General features: G+C 48.2%; 1 protein-coding gene across 1 annotated transcript in view; it reads right to left on the bottom strand.

Moving 5' to 3' along the window:
- Positions 1–20,647, bottom strand: part of LOC114602932 (neural-cadherin-like) — a 94,133-nt gene extending 73,486 nt beyond the window's left edge. Inside the window, exon 1 of the mRNA XM_028741663.2 lies at positions 19,534–20,647. Coding sequence (XP_028597496.2) covers positions 19,534–20,581 — 1,048 coding nt within the window. The 5' untranslated portion in view covers positions 20,582–20,647. The remainder of the gene's footprint in view (positions 1–19,533) is intronic.
- Positions 20,648–24,380: the final 3,733 nt, after the last annotated feature.

Raw genomic sequence — 24,380 nt, 5'->3', positions numbered from 1 at the left:
CAGCCAACAGTTTCCCACTGAGGCATCTGGTCAACCACTGTGGGGACAGGATGCTGGGCTAGATAGGCCATTGGCCTGATCCGGTAGGCTCTTCTTATGCTCGAATATCCCCAATACACGGCAACCAATGAAGCATAATGATATCACATCATGCACTACTCTGTGGCACTAGATCAACTTTTGCCATCCTGGCAATTGCTGGATCAGCTGAGCTGCTGCTTTCAGAAGCATCCACATTTTCCTTGTATAGTTTCAGCCTCAGACATACAAGTTCATCATAGAAATCTGCCTTATACCAGGTCAGTTCCCAGCACAGAGTGCAGTTTTGTCTACTCTGACAGGCAGCAGCTCTCCAGGATCTGATTCAGAGGCCTTCCCCATTACCCTGCTGCCTGGTTCTTGTAACTGGAGATGCCACAGGTTGAATCCGGGATCTTCAGTATGCAAAGCATTTCTATCTCCACCATTCTTTGATATCTCTTTGACATCTTCTCCAATGTATGATTTTCAGTAAATGCATTTTCTTGCTCCTTATTAAACTTTAGGGCTTCAGAGACTCCCTGTTCCCAACCTTCATCAGTCAAGGCAACTCATTTTCCAAGAACAAAAAAAGAGCCGTGCTGGATCAGGCCAATGGCCCATCTAGTCCAGCATCCTGTCCTCACAGTGGCTAACAAGATGCCCCAATGGGAAGCCCATGAGCAAAACCCAAGCACAAGAGCAGTCTCTCGTCCTGTGGTTTCTAGAAACTGGCATAAAGCAAGTTATGAAGTAGCTTCTATCTACTTTATCTCATCACAGTAGGCTGCCATAGGAGTATTTATCAAGATACAATGCACAAAAAGAGTATTTCCATACTAGCTAGACTATTTGGATTCTCCAAAAGCATCATGCAAGTGTACCCAGCAGTAAATCCAAACAAGGTTAATGAAACCTACTCTCAGGTACATTTACACAGCATTTCAGATTAGTTCCAATCACTTTGACAAAGCAAGTTTTTATTTGAATCTACGTAACATGTTTAGGGGACGCGGGTGGCGCTGTGGGTAAAACCTTAGCGCCTAGGACTTGCCGATCGCATGGTCGGCGGTTCGAATCCCCGCGGCGGGGTGCACTCCCATCATTCAGTCCCAGCGCCTGCCAACCTAGCAGTTCGAAAGCACCCCCGGGTGCAAGTAGATAAATAGGGACCGCTTACTAGCGGGAAGGTAAACAGCATTCCGTGTGCTGCACTGGCTCGCCAGATGCAGCTTGTCACGCTGGCCACGTGACCCGGAAGTGTCTGCGGACAGCGCTGGCTCCCAGCCTATAGAGTGAGATGAGCGCACAACCCTAGAGTCTGTCAAGACTGGCCCGTACGGGCAGGGGTACCTTTACCTTTACCTTTAACATGTTTAGATCACACCTTTCCTTGGACAGGGTCATGAACTCAACCCTGAGCAGTGGTTCAGTCTCCGAACCAAGGGGCAGTCAGATAGATCATCAGGAGGACCAACGGCACAAGCAATGGGCATCCTGAACCCAGGCTCAGATCCCAACCTGGAACTTCAGCCCATCAGCTGAGAGATCTTCGACCAGAGATTCTTGAATTGGGAGTCCCAAAGATAGCAAACCATGGACCAGATTCTTCTGAGGGACCAACCCCCTGATGGGAGTTAACAGAGAGATGAGCAAGTGATAAGCTCCAGGCCAGAGGTCTGCTCCTGTAAAGCCTTCACTACTTAGGAACAGGGTTGAACAGGGGTGGGGGAGAAACACACAGGACGAGGACATAAGGAAGGGATGAGGAATCTGGGGCTCTCCAGATGTACTTGAACTCCATCAGCCCCAGAAAAAAAAGTAGATGGTCAACTATGATGGGAGCTGGAGTTCAATAGCAGCTGGAAAGCCACAGGTTTTCTGTGCCTGTTGAGTTCAAGGCCAGGGGTTCCCAAAATGTAATCTGCAGATCACTAGAGTTCTGTGAACTTCAGGTGCTCCGTAGCATATCTCTAAAAATGCAATAAAAAATCATACACATCTAGCACAGCGCATTATAACTGCTACAACAGGCAGAAAAACTGAGTGATCTAACCAAGACCTTCACTGAATTTCAAATGGTTCATGGGCCAAAAAAAGGTGGGGAGAATCACTGCCCTCAGCATCAGAGCATTTGAGTACATTGGCTGCTTAGAACTATCCAAGGTCCTGAAACTCCTGCCTGGCCTTATCTACCACCCTAATGGATAGATTACCTGTACAGTGGTAAAGGTAAAGGTAAAGGGACCCCTGACCATTAGGTCCAGTCGTGGCCGACTCTGGGGTTGCAGTGCTCATCTCGCTTTATTGGCCAAGAGAGCCGGCGTACAGCTTCCAGGTCATGTGGCCAGCATGATTTAGCCCATTCTGGCGAACCAGAGCAGCGCATGGAAATGCCGTTTACCTTCCCGCCGGAGCGGTACCTATTTATCTACTTGCACTTTGACATGCTTTCAAACTGCTAGGTTGGCAGGAGAAGGGACCAAGCAATGGGAGCTCACCCCGTCACGGGGATACAAACCGCCAAACTTCTGATCGGCAAGTCCTAGGCTCTGTGGTTTAACCCACAGCGCCACCTGCGTCCCTGTACAGTGGTACCTCTGGTTAAGCACTTAATTCATTCCGGCAGTCTGTTCTTAACCTAAAACAGTTCTTAACCTGAAGCACCACTTTAGCTAATGGGGCCTCCCACTGCCGCCACGCCGTCGGAGTATGATTTCTGTTCTCATCCTGAAGCAAAGTTCTTAACCCGAGGTATTATTTCTGGGTTAGCGGAGTCTGTAACCTGAAGCGGATGTAACCTGAGGTACCACTGTAAATGGACCAACCCTCTCCACTTCCCTTGAGATCCTTTCCTAGACCCCTGGGCTCCTTCTTGCTGTCAGATCAAGTACAGTGGTGCCTCCCAAGACGAAATTAATCCGTTCCGCGAGTCTCTTCATCTTGAGGTTTTTTCGTCTTGCGAAGCACGGCTATTAGCGGCTTAGCGGCTATTAGTATCTTAGCGGCTTAGCAGCTATTAACGGCTTAGCGGCTTTAAGAAAAAGGAAACAAACTCGCAAGAACTCGCAAGATGTTTCGTCTTGCGGAACGACTCAAAAAACGGAAAACCCTTTCGTCTAGCGAGTTTTTCGTCTTGCGAGGCATTAGTCTTGCGGGGCACCACTGTAGCCGAAACCAGATACTAACTAACCCCCTCTCAGTCTTAACTCACTGACTCTTGGCCTCTGTGACAAGTGGCATCAACACTCTGGCCCCCTGTGTGACCAAGAGGCAGGAGAGCCACAGGAAATAGTACCGTGTTTACTCCACTCCATAATGAAGCTATAAATCCAGAGAGCAGTAGTTACTACAGTTTTACTACCAGAGCTAACAATGCCAAGAGCAAACAGGAACAAGAATAATGTTTCTTATTAGTAGTAGGCTAATAAGAGGACCTTTAAGTAACAGGCAAGGCATGGATGAAGAGAAGCCACAGGCTTACAGTGAGTTAGGGGCAAATCAGAAAGAGTCCAGCTGCTGTATCAGACCAAGGCCTATCTAATCCAGCATCCCTGCTTCCTACAGCAGGATCCCTTTGGGAAGCACACAAGCAGAGCACAAGGGCGATAGCACATTCCCAGTGGCTGCTACCCGGTGGCTGGCATTCAGAAGCCTCCAGTCTTGCAGGTAGCACATGGTCATCAGGACTAAGTGCCCTAATTCATGTAAACTTTATACCCCATGTCGTGCAGCCTGTATCAAACCAGAGTGTCCTGGGCATGCAAACCCCTATTTATTCATTTATCTATTCATATCTCATCTTTCAATATAAAAACATTCTCAGGGAAGCAAACGGAACAAACGAAACAGGAAACAATAAACACAGCAGTAATAAAACACCGATATATTTATAAATATAAATACTGAGCCAGGCAACAAGAAGTATCTCATCGGAGTTCAAGAACAAATGTCAGCGGAGCAAAAACACTCAAGGAAAGGAAGGAGCAAGGGGGGTAGGTCTAGGATGAGAGGAAGTGGCTGTGCAGTAGGTGAAGTCTGGGGAAGTGCCAAGGGGATAATCCTTTCTCCACACAGCAAAGTGTCTTGGGGCCTGCTAGGAAGAAAAGGGAGAAAATAAGGGACCAGAATTCGTCCATTTCTGATCGCTTCAGCTGTTTTGCATCTAAGACAAAGGTAATGTTTTTGGAAGTTTTTTGGGGATGGTGGTGAGGGAATCATGACTTCAAATCAGCAATAAGTATTCCAATCATATAACTGATTAAACTCATCCGGGGTGGGGGGGAGCTCTCTTTAATAGGTTAATTGCTGTTTCCACAGTCCCAGAGTTTAGAATTTGCCTCTAGACATGTCAATGCACTATGACAAATTATTAAAGATGTTGTCTGTCTTCAAAAGCCAACGTATTTTCAGACTTCTGATTTCATTAGCCTTGTACCAGTTTAGCCTCCTGCCCAAAAAAATTTGCTATGAATGTTTCATAAAAAAGATTTCCTTTTATATATCAGGAATACTCAAAGTCATTATAAATATAAGCTTCTGTGTATCAGTATAAAGTAGGGGGGAATGACAGCCTCATTGATTTAATAGGGGGAAACGGACAACACAGAATATTTTAGTCGAGTGAACATGTATTCACAATGAGAAACGACTAGCAGCCTCGAACCCAGCATTGCTCTGGAATTCAAAGAAACAAACAAACAAAAAAGATCAGTGCAGCTCTGAAATCAGTGGTTAAAATCAGTGCAGCTTTAAAGGTTCCATCTGCCATCTTGATTCAAATGGCGCCAACTTGTATACAAACACAGACAAAAGCCTGCTCCTTGATCTCAAGAACTATCATGCAAAATTTGGTCACAATATCTTAAGAGGCATCTGAACAGACAAACAACTTTCCAAAATATACACAGCAAATAATGTCAGTCTACAAAAGCCAATGTATTTTCAGACTTCTGATTTCATTAGTCTTCTACCAGTTAAGCTTTCTACTCTTTTTTTAAAAAAAAAATGCTACAAGTGCTTTATAAAAGATTTTCTTTTATAAATCAGGAACACTCAAGTCACTATAAATAAAAGCTTCTGCGCATCAATATAAATTAGGGCAAAATGACAATCTCACTGATTTTAATGGGGGGGAAAACCTGACAATACAGAGCATTTTCCTTGAGTGAACATGTCTTCACAATTATAAACTATATTCCGCCTTCTTTTATTTAAGTGAGGGAAGAGGTATTGTATTACTATGATTAAACAATAATGGCTGAGAAGTCAGGTTGATCCTGGCATTTTTAGGTCATTTCAATTGTTGTTGCTTTTATTTTAAGGATTATAAAGGCAACCAAAGTCTTACAAGTCTCCCAGTCAACATTTCTAGCCAAATGTAACATTTACAGCACATCAACAAATTTACTTTTTTAATAGTATGTTATTCACAGTCATCTGTCAATGTTTGTTCTTGCATCGACTGTATGGAATAAAGAAGTTTTACGTAAAAGGTTTCCATTAGACATCCCTGCCAAGTATATTTAATATGCATGCTGCAGTTTAGATTTTTAAATGTGATTAGTAAATGGCTCTCAAGTCCAACTATTTCATCTGCTTTAACAAATTTGGAAGTTGTAATGTGTGGCTCACAATGCCAAGGTCACGGGTTTCATCCTCATTCGGCCACCTGCATATTCCTCCACTGCAGGGGGTTGGACTAGGTGACTCTTGGTGCCCCTTCCAGCTGTATGGTTCTATGAGTCTATGGATGTTTCCTCACTAGGCAAATGATGCTTCTTTCCACCGTGATGGCTACCAGCAACTCAGCAGAGCTGAGGAGTAGTGGGCTGAGATTACAATGCGGTAGGGGCAGAGGGAAAGATGTAAATATCCGAGAGACTGCCTCCTTCCCTACAGATCTTTGTGGGTGTTTGACAAATTCATGGAACAGAGGGTCACTGATGTCTAGAGCCAGCGTGGTGTAGTGGTTAAGAGTGGTAGACTCATAATCTGGTGAACCGGGTTCACTTCCCCGCTCCTCCACATGCAGCTGCTGGGTGACCTTGGGCCAGTCACACTTCTCTGAAGTCTCTCAGCCCCACTCACCTCACAGAGTGTTTGTCGTGGGGGAGGAAGGGAAAGGAGATTGTGAGCCACTTTGAGACTCCTTCGGGTAGTGATAAAGCAGGTTATCAAATCCAAACTCTTACAGTTGGAGGTAGCTGTGCTTCTGAATACCAGTTGCTGGAAGCCACAGGGAGGAGGGGAGAGGCCTCTTGTGCTCAAATCCTGCTTGCTGCTTTTGCACAGTCAACTGTTTGGCCACTGTGAGAACAGGATGCTGGATTTGATGGGCCATTGACCTGATCCCTTAGGAGGCCATCTTGGTAGTTCCACCACCCTCAAGAGGTTCAGGTGTGTGTAACTGGGGAGAGGGCCTTCCCAGTGGCAGCCCCAAAGTTGTGGAGCTCCCTCCCCACAGGACGGGGCCTGGCAATCTCCAGCTTTTGGGGAACACACTTTTCCCTGGCCTTTCACACGTGAGGTGTGTGTTTTGGGGACCCATCCTATTCCTGTGACTTGGTTCATCTGTTTAATACTGGATGTTAAATTTCTGTAACCCACTCTGTGGTGAAGGGAAGGTAATAAACTTATGTCCCACTCCTTTCAAAAGTGGGGAGACAACAACAACAACAACAACAACAACAACAACAACAACAACAACAACTGTACAGTGAAACAAGCAAGGTCAATACTTCTTAAAAGACCAGCTGAGAGTCGAGGTCAAATGGCGTGAGGAAAACTGCTTTCATGTCCAGGCAAATGATAAAACAAACAAATAAGAGTGAGGCATGGGACTCAGGGGAGTGGGGTAGGGGTGGGAGAAAGGACAAGTATATAAGGGGAACTTCTGCTTGAATATGAAGAAAGACCGATCCACCAGGACTACTGCAATGAATGAGAAAGCTGCATGCGCGTTCCAACAGCTACCAGTTCCTACTCCAAAACCTTAAAAGGAAAACAATGTACACTTGTCAGCTGCAGAAATCCAGGCTGACAGTGACTGATTTTCGCTCTCAAGTCCTGTGCTCTGCTCATTCATAAAACATAAAGCCTTCCGAAGAAATAAAGGCAGGCCCTGCTCTTTTCCCAGGCAGCTTACCTTTCACTCGTCGTAGGTAAAATAATTTCACTTTGTCACGTCCCTGCTCTTTACTCTCCCGTCTTGCTTTTAAAACCCGAAGTGCTTAAAAATAAACTAGAAGCTAAAAGCAAACGGGAAAATATTGCTAGACAGGAAAACCCCCAAATCCCAAACGTCTCAGAATTTAGAGGCAGCTCGCAGCACTGAAAGTTTTCAGGCTTCAGGCAACGTTCAGTGAATCAGATACTGTGCTCATCTCCTTGCAGAGGCTCCGCTTAGAAGGGAGGGAAACAACTCACTGAAAAACTCACTGCTCATTATTTGCCCATTTAATCCAAAATCATTACTCCCGGCAACAAGTCTCCATCACCTCCTACCCTAACCTTTTAGCTGCAGAAGACCAAACCTGAGACCTTCTGAGCGGAAAGCATGTGCCTTGCCATGAAGCTCCAGCTCCTGTTCTTGGTTTACTACTGTAAAATTGCAGGTAAAAGGTAAAGGTAAAGGACCCCTGATAGTTAAGTCCAGTCGCAGTTTCCAGGTCATGTGACCAGCATGACTAAGCTGCTTCTGGTGCAACGGAACACCGAAACCAGAGCAGCGCACAGAAATGCCGTCTACCATCCCGCCAGAGTGGTACCTATTTATCTACTTGCACTTTTTGGTGTGCTTTCGAAATGCTAGGTTGGCAGGAGCTGGGACCGAGCAACAGGAGCTCACCCCATCACGGGGATTCGAACCGCCGACCTTCTGATCGGCAAGCCCAAGAGGCTCAGTGGTTTAGACCACAGCGCCACAGGTAAGCAGGCCTATTGATTATACATAGGCCTGCCATTATGAGAAACAAGATGCAAGACTTGATAAGACCTTTGGTCTGATCAAGCAGGGCTTTCCTCAGGGGTCTTCTCTTTGCTTCCATCTCCACTGCCAAATGCAGCAACAACAACCTCTGCTGATGCAGTAGAGCAATGATTCCCAAATGCACACAGCGGACACAGGATGGTTTCTACAACAAACCTTCCATCCAGGCAAGGCCGTGATGGTGAAGTCCAACCCACATGGCCAGTATCCAACATGAATGGAGAATGCAGCCAAGAAAACATCCCAGAATCTTCTGCAATGCTCACGGTGGGAGTTGTATGACAGATGAACAGTAGTACCTTGGCAGACGACTCCCTGGTAATTTAATGAGCTTTAATAGCTTAATGAGGGCAAGCTAAACCACCGCAGCTTTCTTTGCTTCTGTTAGCTGCAATGGTGGTGAACAAACTGAAGGGTTATAGTTAGGAGCAGCAGAGACTTCTTCAAACCTGCTCAAGGCTGGCTTGCATGAGCAGAAAATGAAAAGGATTTGCCCACTTTTTTGTATTCGGTGGCAACAGGGTGGTCCAAGACATGGCCGGAGGGCTGCATGAATTTCTCAAGGCTTTTTTTGGTGGCCCTTAGCAACATTTCACACACACACACACACACACACACACACACACACCACCACCACCCTTGTGTTGCCTTCCCAAAGCCAGGTAAGGAAGGTGCCAGGCTTTGGGAAGGAGGCACAAAACTCTGGTAGGATCCTAGAGCCCTCCCAACTTCTTCTCAAAGCTGGGGAAGTGGCAACTAGGCTTCGGGGAGGAGGCATGAGGGTTTGGTGTGAAAAGTTGGACCACCCTGTGTTAGAGGTTCTTAAGCAGAGGCTGAACAGCATCCATCTTTCAGAGATGCTTCAGTAGTGCATTTCCTGCATCAGTGGGAGGGTGGACTAGATCAGGGCACCAGGATATTCCAAGGTGGGTACAGATGAAAATTACATAAATGGGGGCCACAGCACAAGGCATGGGGACCACAGAGGGAAGTGAGAAGGAAATAAATCATGATTGCCTGGCTATCTGCTTGGCCAATCACAAGCAGGTAAGGGGGTGGCCCAGTGCTTCTTTTTGCCACATGCATTTTCTTGAGGCTCCCGTTTTTTGACCACTGCTTGTAGCTACCGCCAGTGCGGAGCCATAAAAAATTTAAATAAAACATGTTCTATTTACAATCAAAACATTTAAATAGCCACCTTTCTACAGGTAGGACAAGGGGCACAGGAAGGAAACAAGGTTGGAAGGGTGCCACAGTCGGGAAAAGGTTGGGAAACATGGGACTAGATGGCCTTGTGAGACCCCCCACCCCACCCCTATCATTAAGATTTCTGGGGGTACCTGGATGTGTCTGCAGGGAGGATGCAAGGAAGCACAATTGATAGAGAAGTAGGGAAGAGGACACAGCAACCAGCAGCAGTGGAGAATCACAATGGCAAGGGTAGCCAGAAGTGGCAGTGGAAAAAGACAGGAGACCAGGCCAGCGAAACAGGATGTGGGATAACACTACATCCATACAATACATTTAAAACATGTGGCTTCCCCCAAAGAAGCATGGGAACCATAGTTTAAGGGTGCTCTGTGAAGAGTAAGCTACAGTTCCTGGGATTCTTGGGGGGGGGGTAATGTGCTTTAAATGAATAGTGTGGGTGTGACCTTAAGGTACTCTGGGGAACCTTAAAAATTAAAGAATTCACTGTGGCACAAACTTTTGTAGAGTCGACTTCATGCACCTGAAAGCTTGTGCACTATAAATTTGTTTAAGACTTGTTTTTGCTGCAAGTGGGCTAACATGGTTACCGCTCTGGAACTCCTTCCAAAGTTGTTCCAAAGCTTATTCCACGGAGTGCCAAAGCCCAAACTGTTTGGCAAACTTCAAACTAATCTTCACGGGGAGGATGCAAATTTGAATGTTGCGTGAGATACCCCTATTTGGAAAGCACTCAAATTTGTACCATCTGACACTCTGTGATGCATCACCAGCTGGAAAGCGGCAGTGCTAGCCAAATCCATTAGCACAACAAAAGTGTTACCCCCAAATAGGTTTCCCCCTCACAATTTCAACAGTTCCCAAAATATAAGACAGGGAATTAGTACAAGAATTGCCAAAAGCGAAATCATTAAAAAAATATTTGGCGGTGGTGCTAAGCGTCCTCTTCCCCACCTGCCAATTTTTTAAAAAAATAATAAATCTAATTTTTGTATCCCTTTCAAAAGAAAATGGAGACAACTACAGGATCCACAAATCTCTGGCACTTTAGAGAGACCCTGAAGAAGTCACAAATCATTGAGCAAACATTACAGGGCAGATTTGAGATCAAAGAAGGCTAATGGAAGAAGAGAGGGCAAGATAAGCTGCATTTTAACTATTTAGTAGTCATTTCAAGTGAAGCTAACATTGTATTACTGGTCTCACAACTTGCTTGCCCTCCCATTTGAAATGTTGCAAACCAGCTTTAGGAGCCAGGCAGACTATACCCATATGCTCTGCAATTTACATCTGTCACCAGATTAAACAGATTTGTGCTGAAATTTAGTTAGATCTGGAGGAAAAGCTGACGACTTCTGCAGAAATTAAATGTTTGTAAGAGGAAGAAAAAACAGCCAGCAGGTCTATAAAGCTTAGGTGCTCAAATGTAAACAGTTTCTCAAAGATGTTTATAATCTGACTGCCTGCAGTAAGAGATGTCCTATCTAAATCTCCTGTATGCATAAAACTCTTTAAGGCAGCAAAGAGAAAGCTTTGTTTTCTCAACTTTCCACATGCATATATTCACTTGCACTGAAAGTGAGCAACACACCAGAATGATAAACCACAAAAAGAAGAAATGCGTTTACAGATTTATTTATTTTTCTCTGAAGCATTTTTTTACCCTGCTCTGCAGCTGAAAAGAATACCAGAGAGGCTTAGGGGGTCCTTAAAACAGGAGACGGTCCCTGCCTTGGAGCTTACAACCTAAGACGCAACATAAAAAGAAATGGGGAAGTTGGAGCAACTGACAGAAGAACAAACCAGAAACAGGATCACAGCTAAGACTCAGTGGAAGGTTTGAGCACTGCCACTTGGGAAGGGAGATGGGTGTAATGGCTTAGCTGCAAAAATGAAGGACTGTAGCTCAAAGGTCAAGAATGTGCCCTGTGTGCAGAAGTCCCAGGTTTAATTCCTGGCATATCCAGTTGAATGGGCCACAGAGAAGGTGACGGGGAAAAGCTTCCCCAACATGCTCTGCACTGCATCTCCCATCAGCCCCAGCATCAGAAAGAACAGTGTTGCACCAGCTGGACTGGAAACTGGAGACCCCAGAACCTGTTTCTCCACTTAGACCTACATTTGTGGAAGAGATGGCAATACAACCAAGTACATGGTGGAGGACAACACCAGCACACCCTGCTGGACTCTGCTTCTTAAATCACCTGGTCTGTGGATACAGTGATGCTTCATCCTCTTACTTCTCTCCTTCAACACTGCCTCTGTTTTTTGGGTCAAGCTTTGAACAGGTCAGGGCTTTAAAACGTAAGAATGTAAGACAGCCTGCTGGGTCAGATCAAAGGGATCCACCTAGCCCAGCCTTCTGTTCTCACAGTGGCCAGCCTGTGGGAAACCAGCAAGCAGAACCTGAGCACAAGAGCCTTCTTTCCCGTCCCGTGGCTTCCAGCAACTGGTATTCAGAAGCATAACTGCCTATTCAGAGCACAGCCATCATGGCCATTGACAGCCATCTCCTCCATTAATTTGTCCAAGCCTCTTTGTCCAAGCCTTCTGGGTTATTGGCCGTTCCACAGCTTAACTACATACTTTGTGAAGAAGTCACACTCAAAATAACTGATGTTTGTTTTTGGCTGTGCTGTGATTTCCTACCATGGGAGACGGACAGAAAATACTGCAGGGAGTTTCTGAATGAGAAGGAAACTCAGAAGATGACGGTGGGAGCTGTAGTGAGCTACAGCTTTGGATTTTTTTTGGGGGGGGGGTGCCCCACCTTGCCCTGAACACAAGCCTCCCATCAACAACCAACACGGCTAGTGTGGGGCTCTGGCCCCAGATTAAGCTCATAATCCTTTGCATTCATTAAAGTTAAAGACTTGATGTGATAAAATATTCAAATACCAGAGCTGGTTTTCCTCCACAACATACACGGTGCTTAAGAGATACAAATATGTGCTTAAATAAAATATTGCAAGATTGGCGTTACCTATTCTGGAGAACATGCCAAACGTCACCCCGAGCAAATCCCTTGGAAAGAAAAGGGAAAGGGGATGGAGCGGGGGAACGAGAGGGGATTACGGGGCTAATGCGGAGGGATGGAGGGAGGTCAGAAGAGTCTGAGATGACAGAGGATTAGAGGAGAAAGGATCTTCCCATCATCCCAACCAGAGGTGGATGGAAATCAGGCTCCTTCTCCAAATGAAAATGTCAGGGCAAAGGCATCAATGCTCATTCCACAGCTAAAGCTCCTTCCACAGCCCTTCCATGGGCAAACTGGTGAGTCGTGCCAATCAAATACTGCCAGTAAGTAGCACAGGTACAGGCACTTTTACAGCTCAGGACCGCAATACCTCAAGGGTCACCTCTCCTCATCTGAACCATTAGAGACCCTGCAGTCATCATCCAGTCCTGTGCCCTGTTCTCACGGTGGCCGACAAGATACCCCTGAAGACCACAAGCAAGCAGGACATGAGCACAACTTTCCAGCTGTTAGCATGCAGGGGTCATATGCAGCAGCAAAAATTAACTTTAGTAAAACCGCTTGATTGGTGGAATTGGAACTACTACTACAGGTGCCACATTAATACCTGTTCTGCATCTGCAAGAACTCAATCCTTTAGTGTGGCAGCACCTGCACTTTGGAACTCCCTGCCTATTGAGATCAAGCAATTGCCTTCGCTGTATGCTTTTCAGCGCCTGCTAAAAGCATTCTTGTTTAGATCAGCCTATTCAGGCGCTTTAGAAAGTCGAGATCGTATTTTAACTTTTTATGGCTGTGATTTTTTTCTCGATTTTAGTGCTTTTATCTTTTTCTAAACCTCTTTGGGTTTAGAAATCAAGTGGTGTATACATTTTATGAAATAATTAAATAGTAAAATGAATCTTTGCTCAGAAGCACATCTTTAATTGAAAGGTATTCAGACTGAGCCTTGGTATATTAAAGGAGGCACATTCCTGATAAGAAAGAGCCCTAGAGCCCTAGCTAGAATCACAAAACTGCAGAGCTTGGAAGGAGTCCTAAGGATCATCTAGTCCATGGGTAGGTAAACTAAGGCCCAGGGGCCGAATCTGGCCCAATTGCTTTCTAAATCTAGCCCACGGATGGTCCGGGAATCGTGTTTTTACATGAGTAGAATGTGCCCTTTTATTTAAAATGCATCTCTGAGTTATTTGTGGGGCATAGGAATTCGTTCATTTTTTTTTTTCAAAATACAGTTTGGCCCCCCCAAAAGGTCTGAGGGACTGTGGACCGGCCCCCTGCTGAAAAAAGTTTGCTGACCCCTGATCTAGTCCAACCCCCTGCATTGCAGGGACCACAACTAAAAATGTAGGTAACAATCCAACTGGAGAAACAAAGAAACCATGCTTGCCCCTTTGTCTTCAGATTAAAGCTGACCTCTCAGCTCTAAGTCCCAAGAGAGAAAGTGAGGAGTAGGGAGTTGCAAAATTGATGCAACCTGAGATTTACCACTCTAAACATCAAAGACCATAGAGATAAAGGTTACAGGGAATAGTCTGGGAAGCTGGAGGTCCCCTGTACTATCTGTCTTGACCCATGCAAAGGCTTCTCAGCAAGCTGAGCTGCATGCAAACTGCCAGTGGGAAGCCTGAGCGCAACAGCACTCTGCAATTTATTTCCCCACATTGCCTGGCATTCAGAGGTAGACTGTCCCTGGGCATGGAGGTTCTGCTGCCATAAGAAGTGGCCTGTTGAATCAGGCCAAGGGCTTTGCTATTCCTCCACTCTTGCTTTCACAATGGACAGCCAGCTGCCCCCAAAGGAGGGTCTGAGGGCTCAGCTGGCTATATGTAGCCCCACATCTGAGAAAAGTTTGGAACAGAGGTAATTTAATGCCCCCCCCCCCCCCGTTATCTTAAGCCGGCCTAAATCCTGCTGGCTCCCTATACTTAGGATTGCTCTGCCTGTGGGTTGTACATCCAACCCCCTGAAGCAATTCCATCTGTCTCCTGGCAGTCCTTCTAAATTCTAATCAAAATGCAGTTCTCCAGGCAATTACACTCACAATAAAAATAAAATGGTTTTTGCAAAAGTTGTGTCCGTGTATGTGTGTGTGTGTGTGTGTGTGTGTGAGAGAGAGAGAGAGAGAGAGAGAGAGAGAGAGAGAGAGACTTTTACATCACGCCAGGATTTGTTTGTAACATATACCTAATTTGCCCAGCCTCCTCTCCCCCCCCCCAAACTTCTTTTTGATGTAGCAATTTATTTTGCTAGCAACAAAACACGGGACTCATGGCCGCAGAGTAAACCAGTCAGTCTGAAAGCAGTTACTTCCAGGAACAAGCATATTTTCTCCCCCCTCCCCCCCCCCCCGGGTAATCTGCCATTCATTCTCTGCTGGGGCTCCTGCAGATGACACGGAACTGGCAGAAAACATTAAAGAAAACTGATTTGCTCTGGAGAGAAGCAAGACTGTGGATTAGAGGCACTTCAAGAAGCTTAAACCGCACTTTGAGTCAGACTGTAGGGAAATAAAGATGGCAGCGATAGAAGCCACCACTGGAAGAGAGAGAGAGAGAGAGAGAGAGAGAGAGAGAGATCTCTTCCTGACAACATTAAAGTCCTCGTGCAGAATTCTTTTGGGCACAGAGAACTGGAGACAAGGCATCAAGATACACCGCTCCAAGTTCTATTAAATAAAAATTAGAGCACATTCCAGGAAGGCATAATCCCTGCTGAATAGATTGTCTCATGCTAAGAACAGTCCCCAACACTTTGAAGACATCCATCTTAAAGAGATGGCTACACAACCAAAGAGGACTCATTTCCCTTTGAAGTGCCTCTATTTTATTCTTTACAGCAACAAGATGGGGAGAGGAGAGATATATGTAAGTAATAGTCCCCCAACAAAAGATACAAGTCACATTTTTGGGAAAGGGCCAGCTCACTAGTGGGACAGTTGCTAGGAAAACAGGAAGCTGCCTGAGTCAGACCACTGGTCCATCTAACTCAGTATTGCATGCACTGGCTGGCAGCAGCTCTCCAGGGTTCCAGGCCAGCTGTCTCTCCCAGCTTTACCTGGAGATGCTAGGAACATATGAAGGGTCCTTATACTCAGTCAGGCTTCTGGTCCATCTAGCTCAAGGCAGCCTGCACTGGCTGGCAGCACCTCTCCAGGATATCAGACAAGGTGCGTCTCTCCCAGTCCTACCTGCAGATTCCATAAGGGGACTGAACCTGGAACCTTCTGCATGCAAAGCAGATGCTCTACTATTGAGCCACAACCCTTCCCTTGAGCCAATCAGGTGCAGAGGAATGAGAAGAGCTGGGAAAACGAAAACTGGAGGCCTTGTCAAAGCATGGCATCCAACACCAAAGCAGCTCAAACCCTGCAACAGCAATGCTGACAGCATAGTCACAAAAGCCCTCCCTGCGATGCAGTCCAAATCATTTTAAAAAGGCATAGCACTAATGCTGCCACCTGAGACTGCGCTTCTGGGGTCAAAATACGATCTCGTTCAGCTTGCAATGATCAGATGCATTAGGAAGTGAGCAGCATATTCCCCAACTGGACTTTTAATTTCCAGATATGGAATAAAGTAAAAAAATAGAATAAATGTGCAATAAAAATATGATTGCGTGGCTCTGTAAATTTTGGCACATATGTAGAAAGAGAAGCCTAGGACAAAAAGGGGGGAAATCAGGGGTGGGAGTGGACCGCTTTTTCTGAGGTTTTGCTTTTATTATTTGTCCATCAGAAACACTTAAAATGTTAAGAACGTAGGAAAAAAAATATTAAGAGATAATTTCTCCTTTGGCACAAGTAAAACGTGTGTGTGTGTGTGTGCATATATATATATATATATATATATAGTTTTCCTCGCTCAAAATGTGAAGTATGAAGCATTGAGCCTACTTCTGAGTAAACATGCACAGGATTTCTCTGTACATTTCATAGACAAGCCAAATCGTACAACTGTACGTGTGATCTAAGTTACAAATGATGCATTTCATGTTGTCGAAAGTGGGGTTAGGTTTGTTAAGGAAATAGTGCATATATAGTCCAACTTCCCACACCATTTTCATTTTTGTCCTCTGGGAGAATAGGAGGAAACAAGACTTTTACCCCTGAAAATGTCAAAAAAATTCTGGAAGTATTACATTTCTATGCACATGAACACAGCGATTCTAAATTCCATCAGCTGCTACTTCCACGTGGCTACATCTGATGGGGAGACTGGACAGCAGAGCCCATTCCATTGGGCCGATTGCCAAACTGCCTCTAGGGCTGCCTTCCAGAAGCTCATTCATTCCAAGTGCCTTCCCCAATCTACACAGACTGCACCTCCAACAGTGCTCTCTCTGCCAGGCGACAATGATGTTATTAGAGAACCACAGGGAACTAGGAGTTCTGTGCAGGAAGCTGAGTCTGTAAGGAAGGAGGCTGCCCCTTGCTTCAAGTTCATGCCAACTGTTTTCCTCCAGAACTGCACTACCTGTCCATGCTTAGGGTGCAATTCCACCCAGTGGCTCTGTCGTGAGAAAAAACAGGATGTGCTGAATGGGCACATCCATGCTCTGACACACAATCACAAATAATGCTGAAGAAACAGCTTTAAAGAAGCCACCCCGTTTCCTCAGGGCCATTCCATCAGGGTTGGAGAGCCATATTCACTTGCAAAGGGCTGTACAATGGTAGAAGAAGAAGAAGAAGAGTTTGGATTTGATATCCCGCCTTTCACTCCCTTTAAGGAGTCTCAAAGCGGCTAACATTCTCCTTTCCCTTCCTCCCCCACAACAAACACTCTGTGAGGTGAGTGGGGCTGAGAGACTTCAAAGAAGTGTGACTGGCCCAAGGTCACCCAGCAGCTGCATGTGGAGGAGCGGAGACTCGAACCCGGTTTCCCAGATTATGAGACTACCGCTCTTAACCACTACACCACACTGGCTCTCAACTCTCTCACCACACTGGTACCTCTAGTTATGAACTTAATTTGTTCCAGAGGTCCGTTCTTAACCTGAAACTGTTCTTAACTAGAGGTGTGCTTTCGCTAATCGGGCCTCTTGCTGCTGCTGCGCTGCCAGCACACAATTTCCGTTCTCATCCTGGGGCAAAGTTCTCAACTCAAGGTAACTCTTCCAGGTTGGCAGAGTTTGTAACCTGAAGCGTTTGTAACTTGAGGCGTTTGTAATTTGAGGTACCACTGTATTCCAGTGGGCGTGGCCAGAGACAAAACTAGGCAGAGCTAAGGACGTGGACCTTGCATACAGACAACATTTCAGCAATGCAGAAGCCAGAGAGCTTGCAAGAGGCATTTTATCACAGTTTGAGAACAAATTCCAGGCAATATATGAACATGGAAAGGTTCTGTGATGGGATTTCCTTCCACCCACCCACATGACATTCATAACCAGAGCAGTATGTCACGTGTAAGCCAGTCCCCCCCAAAATTCCCCACTGCATGCACTCTTGGATGCAAAAGGGGTAAGACTGGGGTTCAAATCTTGACTCAGCCACAAAGCTCACTGCATGCCCTTAAGCCAGTCACTATCTCCCAACCTAACCTACTTGACAGGATTGTTGTAAGGATGTAATTGGGATGGTGGGGATGGGGAGAGAGCATTGAATCTGCCACTTGTCCCTTGGAATAAAGGTGGGATGTGAGAATAATAGGTACTTTTGCAGTGAAACCTGGGACACTGTAGTTTTACAATAAGATGCAATTCTCTAGAACTAAAATCCCAGGATTATTATTTGGAGGGGGGAGGGCCTGGAGAGGAGGCAGAGCTAAAACAGTTAAAATTACCCAAACTCATAGTACAGAACTGCTTTCCTTAGTGCAGGGGGGAATCTTGTGGCCCTCCAGATGTTGTTGGATTCCAACTCCCACCAGCCCCAGCCAGTAGCAAGGAAAGAGAGGAGCTGTATTTCAGCAATACCTGGAGGGTCATAGGCTCCCCAGCTCCATCTTAGTAGCTCAGAACTACAAGACTCTGCTTCCCTACTGGAGGCTCAACCAAATCCATGCCATTTGGTAGGACAAACATTTTCCAAAAGCAGGAAATTTGGGAGCCGGCCCTACTGTTAGGCAGGACATCAGATGCTGGGAAGGGGTGGGCAGTATTCACCTAAACTAGCTGGCTGGCCACAGGTGTTCCCTAAGCAATTCCTCCTCAACCAGCCTGCTGTTATTAGATGCTGCGGAGGTTGTGTTGCCAAGACCACCTCTACCTTAGGCAGCAAACTGTCTTGGGACAGTCCTGGGAAGTTTAATAACTGCTGGTTGCTTTGTGCAGTTCCAGAGAGGCACGGTGCTAGATTTTCTGTTGCAGAAGATGTGACAGGCCCTGTTGACCTTTCAAAACAGGCCAGAATTTAGCTCAAAGAAACCCCACCAATTCTAACCAGACTTAAGGAGTTCAGGTTACTGCCTTAGAGCAGACTGGCCTTTGGTTGACAGACAGAGAATTGCATTTACCCTGTGCAAAGGTGTTCCCACGATGCCTAGAGACCTGTTAGGAATTAGGAACATCTTAAGGGGTGAAACTGGTTTGAGAAATGGCAGCATCACGCACTAGGATGAAATACAAGATACATCTGCATTTTGGATAATGTATGAACATGGATTAAAAACCCAACTCTGGGAAAGCAGCGAATGCACAGACAGGGGGAGGTGTGAAGACAGTCTAAGTGTGCCATATGCATAATCCTAAATGGAAATGGACAGAGCTTTCTGGCCCCACATCACTGAGCCAGTGTGGCATAGGTGAGACAGCGTGCAGTAGTGGTTAAAGCCAGGGATGGGGAACCTGTGGGGGCCCTCCAGACGTTGCTCCCATCCTTCCCATTGACCCCACTGATGGGAGTTCTGGTTAAATACCACCTGAAGGGTCACAGGTGCCCCACCCCAGTCTGGAAGGCTCAGGGTTCAAACACTATCACCACCTCAGGCCAGCTGCTGTCACTCAACCTGATCCCACCTGTTGGGAGGATGAAATGAGGAGAACCATGTAGGCCATCTTAAAGGATAAACAGTGACCACCACATTATCAGGCCACAACAGCAGAGGAAGGGAAGGGCTGCTTCTCTCTCAGCCCCCCACAACCTGCCACTCTACCTCTGCCCTGCCCTCAGTTCGGTGGTCGCTGAGATTTTGCAGGGGCTATGAGCTGCCCTCCTTAGATCTGGAAGCCAAAGTGGGCTGAAGAGCTGGGCTCCAAGGCAGCAAGCGCATGAAGGCGGGAAGCTGCACCCCCTGGGGTGACTGCTGGGTGGGTGATTTTCCCACTCTTTTTGCTCCGCTCCCCCGTCCCTTCGGAATCAGGCCTTCGCCCGCCGCGCCGTCGCGTCAGCGCCTACCTGTCCTGTCCTGGACGCGGCAGACGACCTCCCAGCGGGCGGCAGCCTCGCGGTCCAGGCCGCGGGCCAAGGTGAGCTCTCCGGTGTCGGCGTCCAGGCGGACGGGGGCCTCCCCGGCGGGGGGAGACACGAGCTGGAAGCGGGGCGCGGCGAAGCGGGCGGCGGGGCGGAGAGTGGCCAGGAGGGTGCCGGGCCGGGCGTCCTCGGGCAGCGCCAGCGCCAGCGGGGGCTCCTGCGGGGGCAGGGCGCGTCGTCGTCGGAGCGGGGCGTCGTCGGGGGGCGGCGGCAGCTGGACGGGCTCGGGCAGGACCTCGAGGTCGAGCGGGGCGCTGAGGAGCGCGGGCCGGCCGCGGTCGCGGGCGAAGAGGCGGAGCGGGAGCGGGGCGCGCAGGTGGAGCAGGGAGCGGACCAGGACGACGCGCCCGCTGCGCGGCACCACGAAGAAGTGGGCGCTGGGCGGGCGGGCGAAGTAGCGCAGCTCGGCGTTGGCGCCCGCGTCAGCGTCCTGGGCCCGCGCCTGCCACACGGGCGCCCGCAGCGCCAGCGTCTCGGCCACGCGGAGCCGCCGCACCGACGACGAGGGCGCCGGCCCCAGGTTGGCGAAGCGGGGCGCGTTGTCGTTGGCGTCCAGCACGGCGATGCTGAGCGCGGCCAGCTCGGCGGGGGCGGCGCGGCGGTGGCAGCGCAGGGCCAGGCGCAGGGCGTAGCGCGGGCGGGCCTCGCGGTCCAGGGGCCGCCGGGTGCGCAGCCACACCTGTCCCGAGCGCGCCTGCAGCGCCGCCTGGAAGTGCCCGTGCGCCTCGCCCAGCAGCTCCAGCTGCCAGCGCCGCCCGCGCACCTTGGCGCACCACGGCTCCGGCCGCGCCAGCCGCGTCAGGGGGATGCTCAGGCCGCCCACCCGCGTCCCCGCCGGCCAGTTCTCCGGCACGTGGCCGTGGAAGGACGGGCGGCGGCGCCTCGAAGACGACCCCGCTGCCTCCGCGATGCTGCCGGCCAGAGCCCAGCCCAGCAGAAGGAGCAGCAGCGGCAGCCGCGTCGGCGAGCCCATGGCGAAGGAGGAGGAGGAGGAGGAGAAGGACCCGCCTGTCCGCCGCCTGGCCCCCCGACGAACGGACGGCCGCCTCCAGCGCCGGCGCTACTGCGACTGCCGCGGCATGCTCCTCGGCGGCGGGCAAGCGCGGGGGGAAGGCGGGGCCAGCGCGCACGGACGGAAAGCCGGTTGGTTGGCGAGAGGGAAGAGCCTCCCGGGCTGGCCAATCTGCGCTCGAGAGAGAGATTGAGAGAGGGCAGCAGGCGCCCCGTCTCCCGCGCTGCTCTCCGCACAGCGCAGCTCGCTCGCTTCGGGGCATCCCCGGCCGCTTAGGCGGGAGGGAGGTGGAGGGTGCCTTCCAGGCTCCGCCGGGGCGGAGAAGCCTGAAGGTCGCTTCACTGGGACCAGGAAGGCACGGCTGAGAGGCGCGCCGTCCTGAGCTGGCAGCGCAGTCCCAGGGACTTTCCCCCCAACGCAATTCTTTTCTTTCCCGGGAGCAGCGCTGTCAGCTGCTCGACGTTCAGCAAAAGTGGCGCAGTTCTCTCGTATCAGGCAGGAGAACACCAGCTTCGAAAAGGACACCTGCTGCGTTTGAGGGGCACCTTGGATACCTGCCCTGCTGGCTCCCCTCTTTACTGTCTCTCTTTCCGTGGGAAATCACTGTGATGTTAGCGCCAGAAGAAGCTGCTTTATGGCAAGTGAGGCCACTGGTCCATCTAGCTCGGCATTGTCTACACTGACTGCCAGTGGCTTCTCCAAGTGTTTCAGGCAAGGGGTATTCCCAGCCTTATCTGAGGAAGCCACTGGGATTATTTTATTACATTTACTGGTGACTCTAAGTGACTTACAGTATATAAAGAAACAGATACATTAAACAAAAAGAAAGAAAACAATGCAAAATCTAGAAGGCAATTGGATTTTTTAAAAACTGGATTGAACCAGGGATCTTATTCATGCCAAGCAGATACTCTGCCACTGAGCTACCAGCCTTCCCCATAGTTTTGCATTTTGGGAATGTGTCTTGTAAACCACCCTGGGTTTGTTACTGAAGGGTGAGGCTGAAATACCTTGCACTGCAATACCTATACTAACAATAAAACCTAGCTCCTAGCTTTCATGTACTTCTGGGTATCAGCCCTGCCAGTCACTCTGACCCCCAGTCTCTGGATTCAGAAGAATGTCTTTTCAGAAGCAAATCCAATTGAGTTGAATGGGATTTACTCACTTGTAAGAGTATGCACATGCACATAAAATTAATTTATCCCTGTCACATAATGATAAACTTGCACGTCTCTGTAAATCTGCGTTTTTTCAGTCTAGCCTTTTCCACAAGCACTTTCACCAGAGGTGAGCGAGGGCCAGGAGAGGTACAGTCTACACAAATTATTTTCTCTTTTTTTAAGTCTGTGTTTTTCCTTTCCTATTCAGCATATTCTGATTCCCTCTCCACTCTGCCCCACCTTTCCTGCTTCAGAAAGCAAATAAATCCCATTCCTAGTTTCTAATAGGAATAATCCTCAAGCATGTCCAATTCAGCCCCTTCTCACTGCCACCTGGAGGCTGCTGCTGTCTTTACAGCTCAAACCAATGAGCCACACACACCCCACGCCCCCCAAAACGCCCTCCTTTCCCTCTCTCAGCTCTGCAGAGGGGCAAAGACTGTCCCTGTCCAAGAATGGTCATAGGTGGCATGTTAGCCATAGCTGGTCAGGGTCACTCCTAGCCACTAAGGTTACCTGAGCCTCAAGGGACAAACCACACACCTGTTTCTTCGTGAGGCCCCCTTCCAAAGCAAGTCAACCTCCTCATCTCCTGCTCCTCTTCTTCCTCTTCATTGCTAAAACCATTTGCTTGCCAAGCAGATTGCCAGTGCACAAATAGCCATTGTAACCTACGATTCATCACCACCACCACTGCCATTGTCTGAGGTAGAGTGAGAGGCAGATGAACAAGCAAGCAGGCTTAGGGAGCTCTTGCCAGTGGTGCCCCCTGTTTGGGTCTTGCACCCTCAGCAACTGCCCGACCTTTCTGACCCTTGACACCAGCCATGGTGCAAGCTGCTTTAGAGACCATTTTGTCAAAAGCTGAAGTGAATAAGCCACGTTCATTTCCCCCTTGTGTTTGAAATCCTAGCTAGCTCTTTTCCTCTGCTATTCTTTTTAACAGAAAGACAGTCGGAAGCGTTTTGAGTTGTAAGTTCTGCCTTTTGTTTTAATTTCAGGACATCAGAGAAGTTCCAAGGAGCTTTTCGTAAACCTGTTTTGTCTACTTTAATTGAAGCAGTTTAATCCTGAAGACGAGCCCGTGGTTGGCCTGTGTTGTCTTGACTTGACGTCTTTGCTTATTTGCTGTAAACATTAAACTCCCATCATACTCTTTTTTTTTAATCTTTCCTTAGATTTAAGTCCCTGCCTTTGTTTGGATTTTGATTTCCAAACCTGGCTCGTGCATCCGTTGTCTAAATCATAAGCACGACTCTCTCGCATGGAGCTATTAATAAATCACAAACAGAATTTTATATAAAATATTACTGAAGTGTTCCTTTAATAATGTTCTTGGCTTCTTAACACAGAAGCAGCTTCATCTGATTCCCCGACTGCCTGGGAAGAAAGAAATGGTTACATAACATCAAAGCAGGTCTTTGAGAAGGGGACACACACCAGTCAAAAAAACCTCTGAGGGCTCTCAGCCCCTCCCTCCTTTTCAAAGTCACCTTTAAGTTGAGATGCTGAACTTTTGATAACAAGTTATTTTTGGAGAAGTTTTGCTCCTTTTCACTCTTGCTTGCGGCATCTGGAAATGTTTCCCGTCTGTCTGCTTCATGCATTCATGTTCTGTATCTATATCAGGGGCGGGGAACCTCTGGCCAGTGGCAAATTTCAGCAGTGCCCTGTGCAACACCAAAGTGCCACACCCCCTGCCTCTTGCTTTCCATTCTACATCATACTTGCGGCACCCCTAAGGCTCTGCACCCAGTGCACTCCCCTAAATCATAGGTGTTTTGCCTGACTGGACTATGCCCTTAAAGGTAAAGGGACCCCTGACCATTAGGTCCAGTCGTGACCGACTCTGGGGTTGCAGCGCTCATCTCGCTTTATTGGCCAAGGGAGCCAGCGTACAGCTTCCGGGTCATGTGGCCAGCATGACTAAGCCGCTTACCTTCCCGCCGGAGCGGTACCTATTTATCTACTTGCACTTTGACGTGCTTTCGAACTGCTAGGTTGGCAGGAGGCTATGCCCTTAAACACACATAAATGCTTGTTGCTGGTCTGGGTGGAGGATGAAGATGTGTGTAGAAACTGGCCTTTGGCATTTGTTGCTCCACCCACTATTTTTCCAGGACCTCACAACTACATTTCCCCAGTGGTGCCAATGCACACTAACTCCTCCCCTACCTTACAAGAGCCCTGTAAGGTAGGACAGTTCTGTTTGTCTTCTGTTGCAGTGCCTGAGCATGAGATGGAGGGAGTGGTGCCCTGAGTGTGAGTTGAAGCTGGACTCCTTGGCCAACTCCTCTCAGCTGGCCTCCACAGTTCTTGGAACACAGTTGCAGGAATTGGGGGGGGGGGCATATTGGCGACGTCACAGGCAATGGCTTATAGGTGCTTACCATGACTGGGTTTTTCACAACACATTGCTTAACCTTTCTTCCTCCTCCCAGAGCTCCCTCAGGGACAGATGAATGTATGTGTATTTTCAGGGCAGCAAAGGTGAATTTAGGCTCCCTTCAGTGCACGTAAAAATGCTGCATTTGCCTCTGCCCTAAATTGTTGCTAGTGCAAATATTCTGGCGTAGCCGATTTGTGGATCTATCTGG

The sequence above is a fragment of the Podarcis muralis genome, chromosome 7, assembly GCF_964188315.1.
Source record: "Podarcis muralis chromosome 7, rPodMur119.hap1.1, whole genome shotgun sequence".
NCBI lineage: Eukaryota > Metazoa > Chordata > Lepidosauria > Squamata > Lacertidae > Podarcis > Podarcis muralis.
The sequence above is the reverse complement of the archived record's forward strand: the minus strand, read 5'-3'. Positions and strand labels throughout refer to the sequence as shown.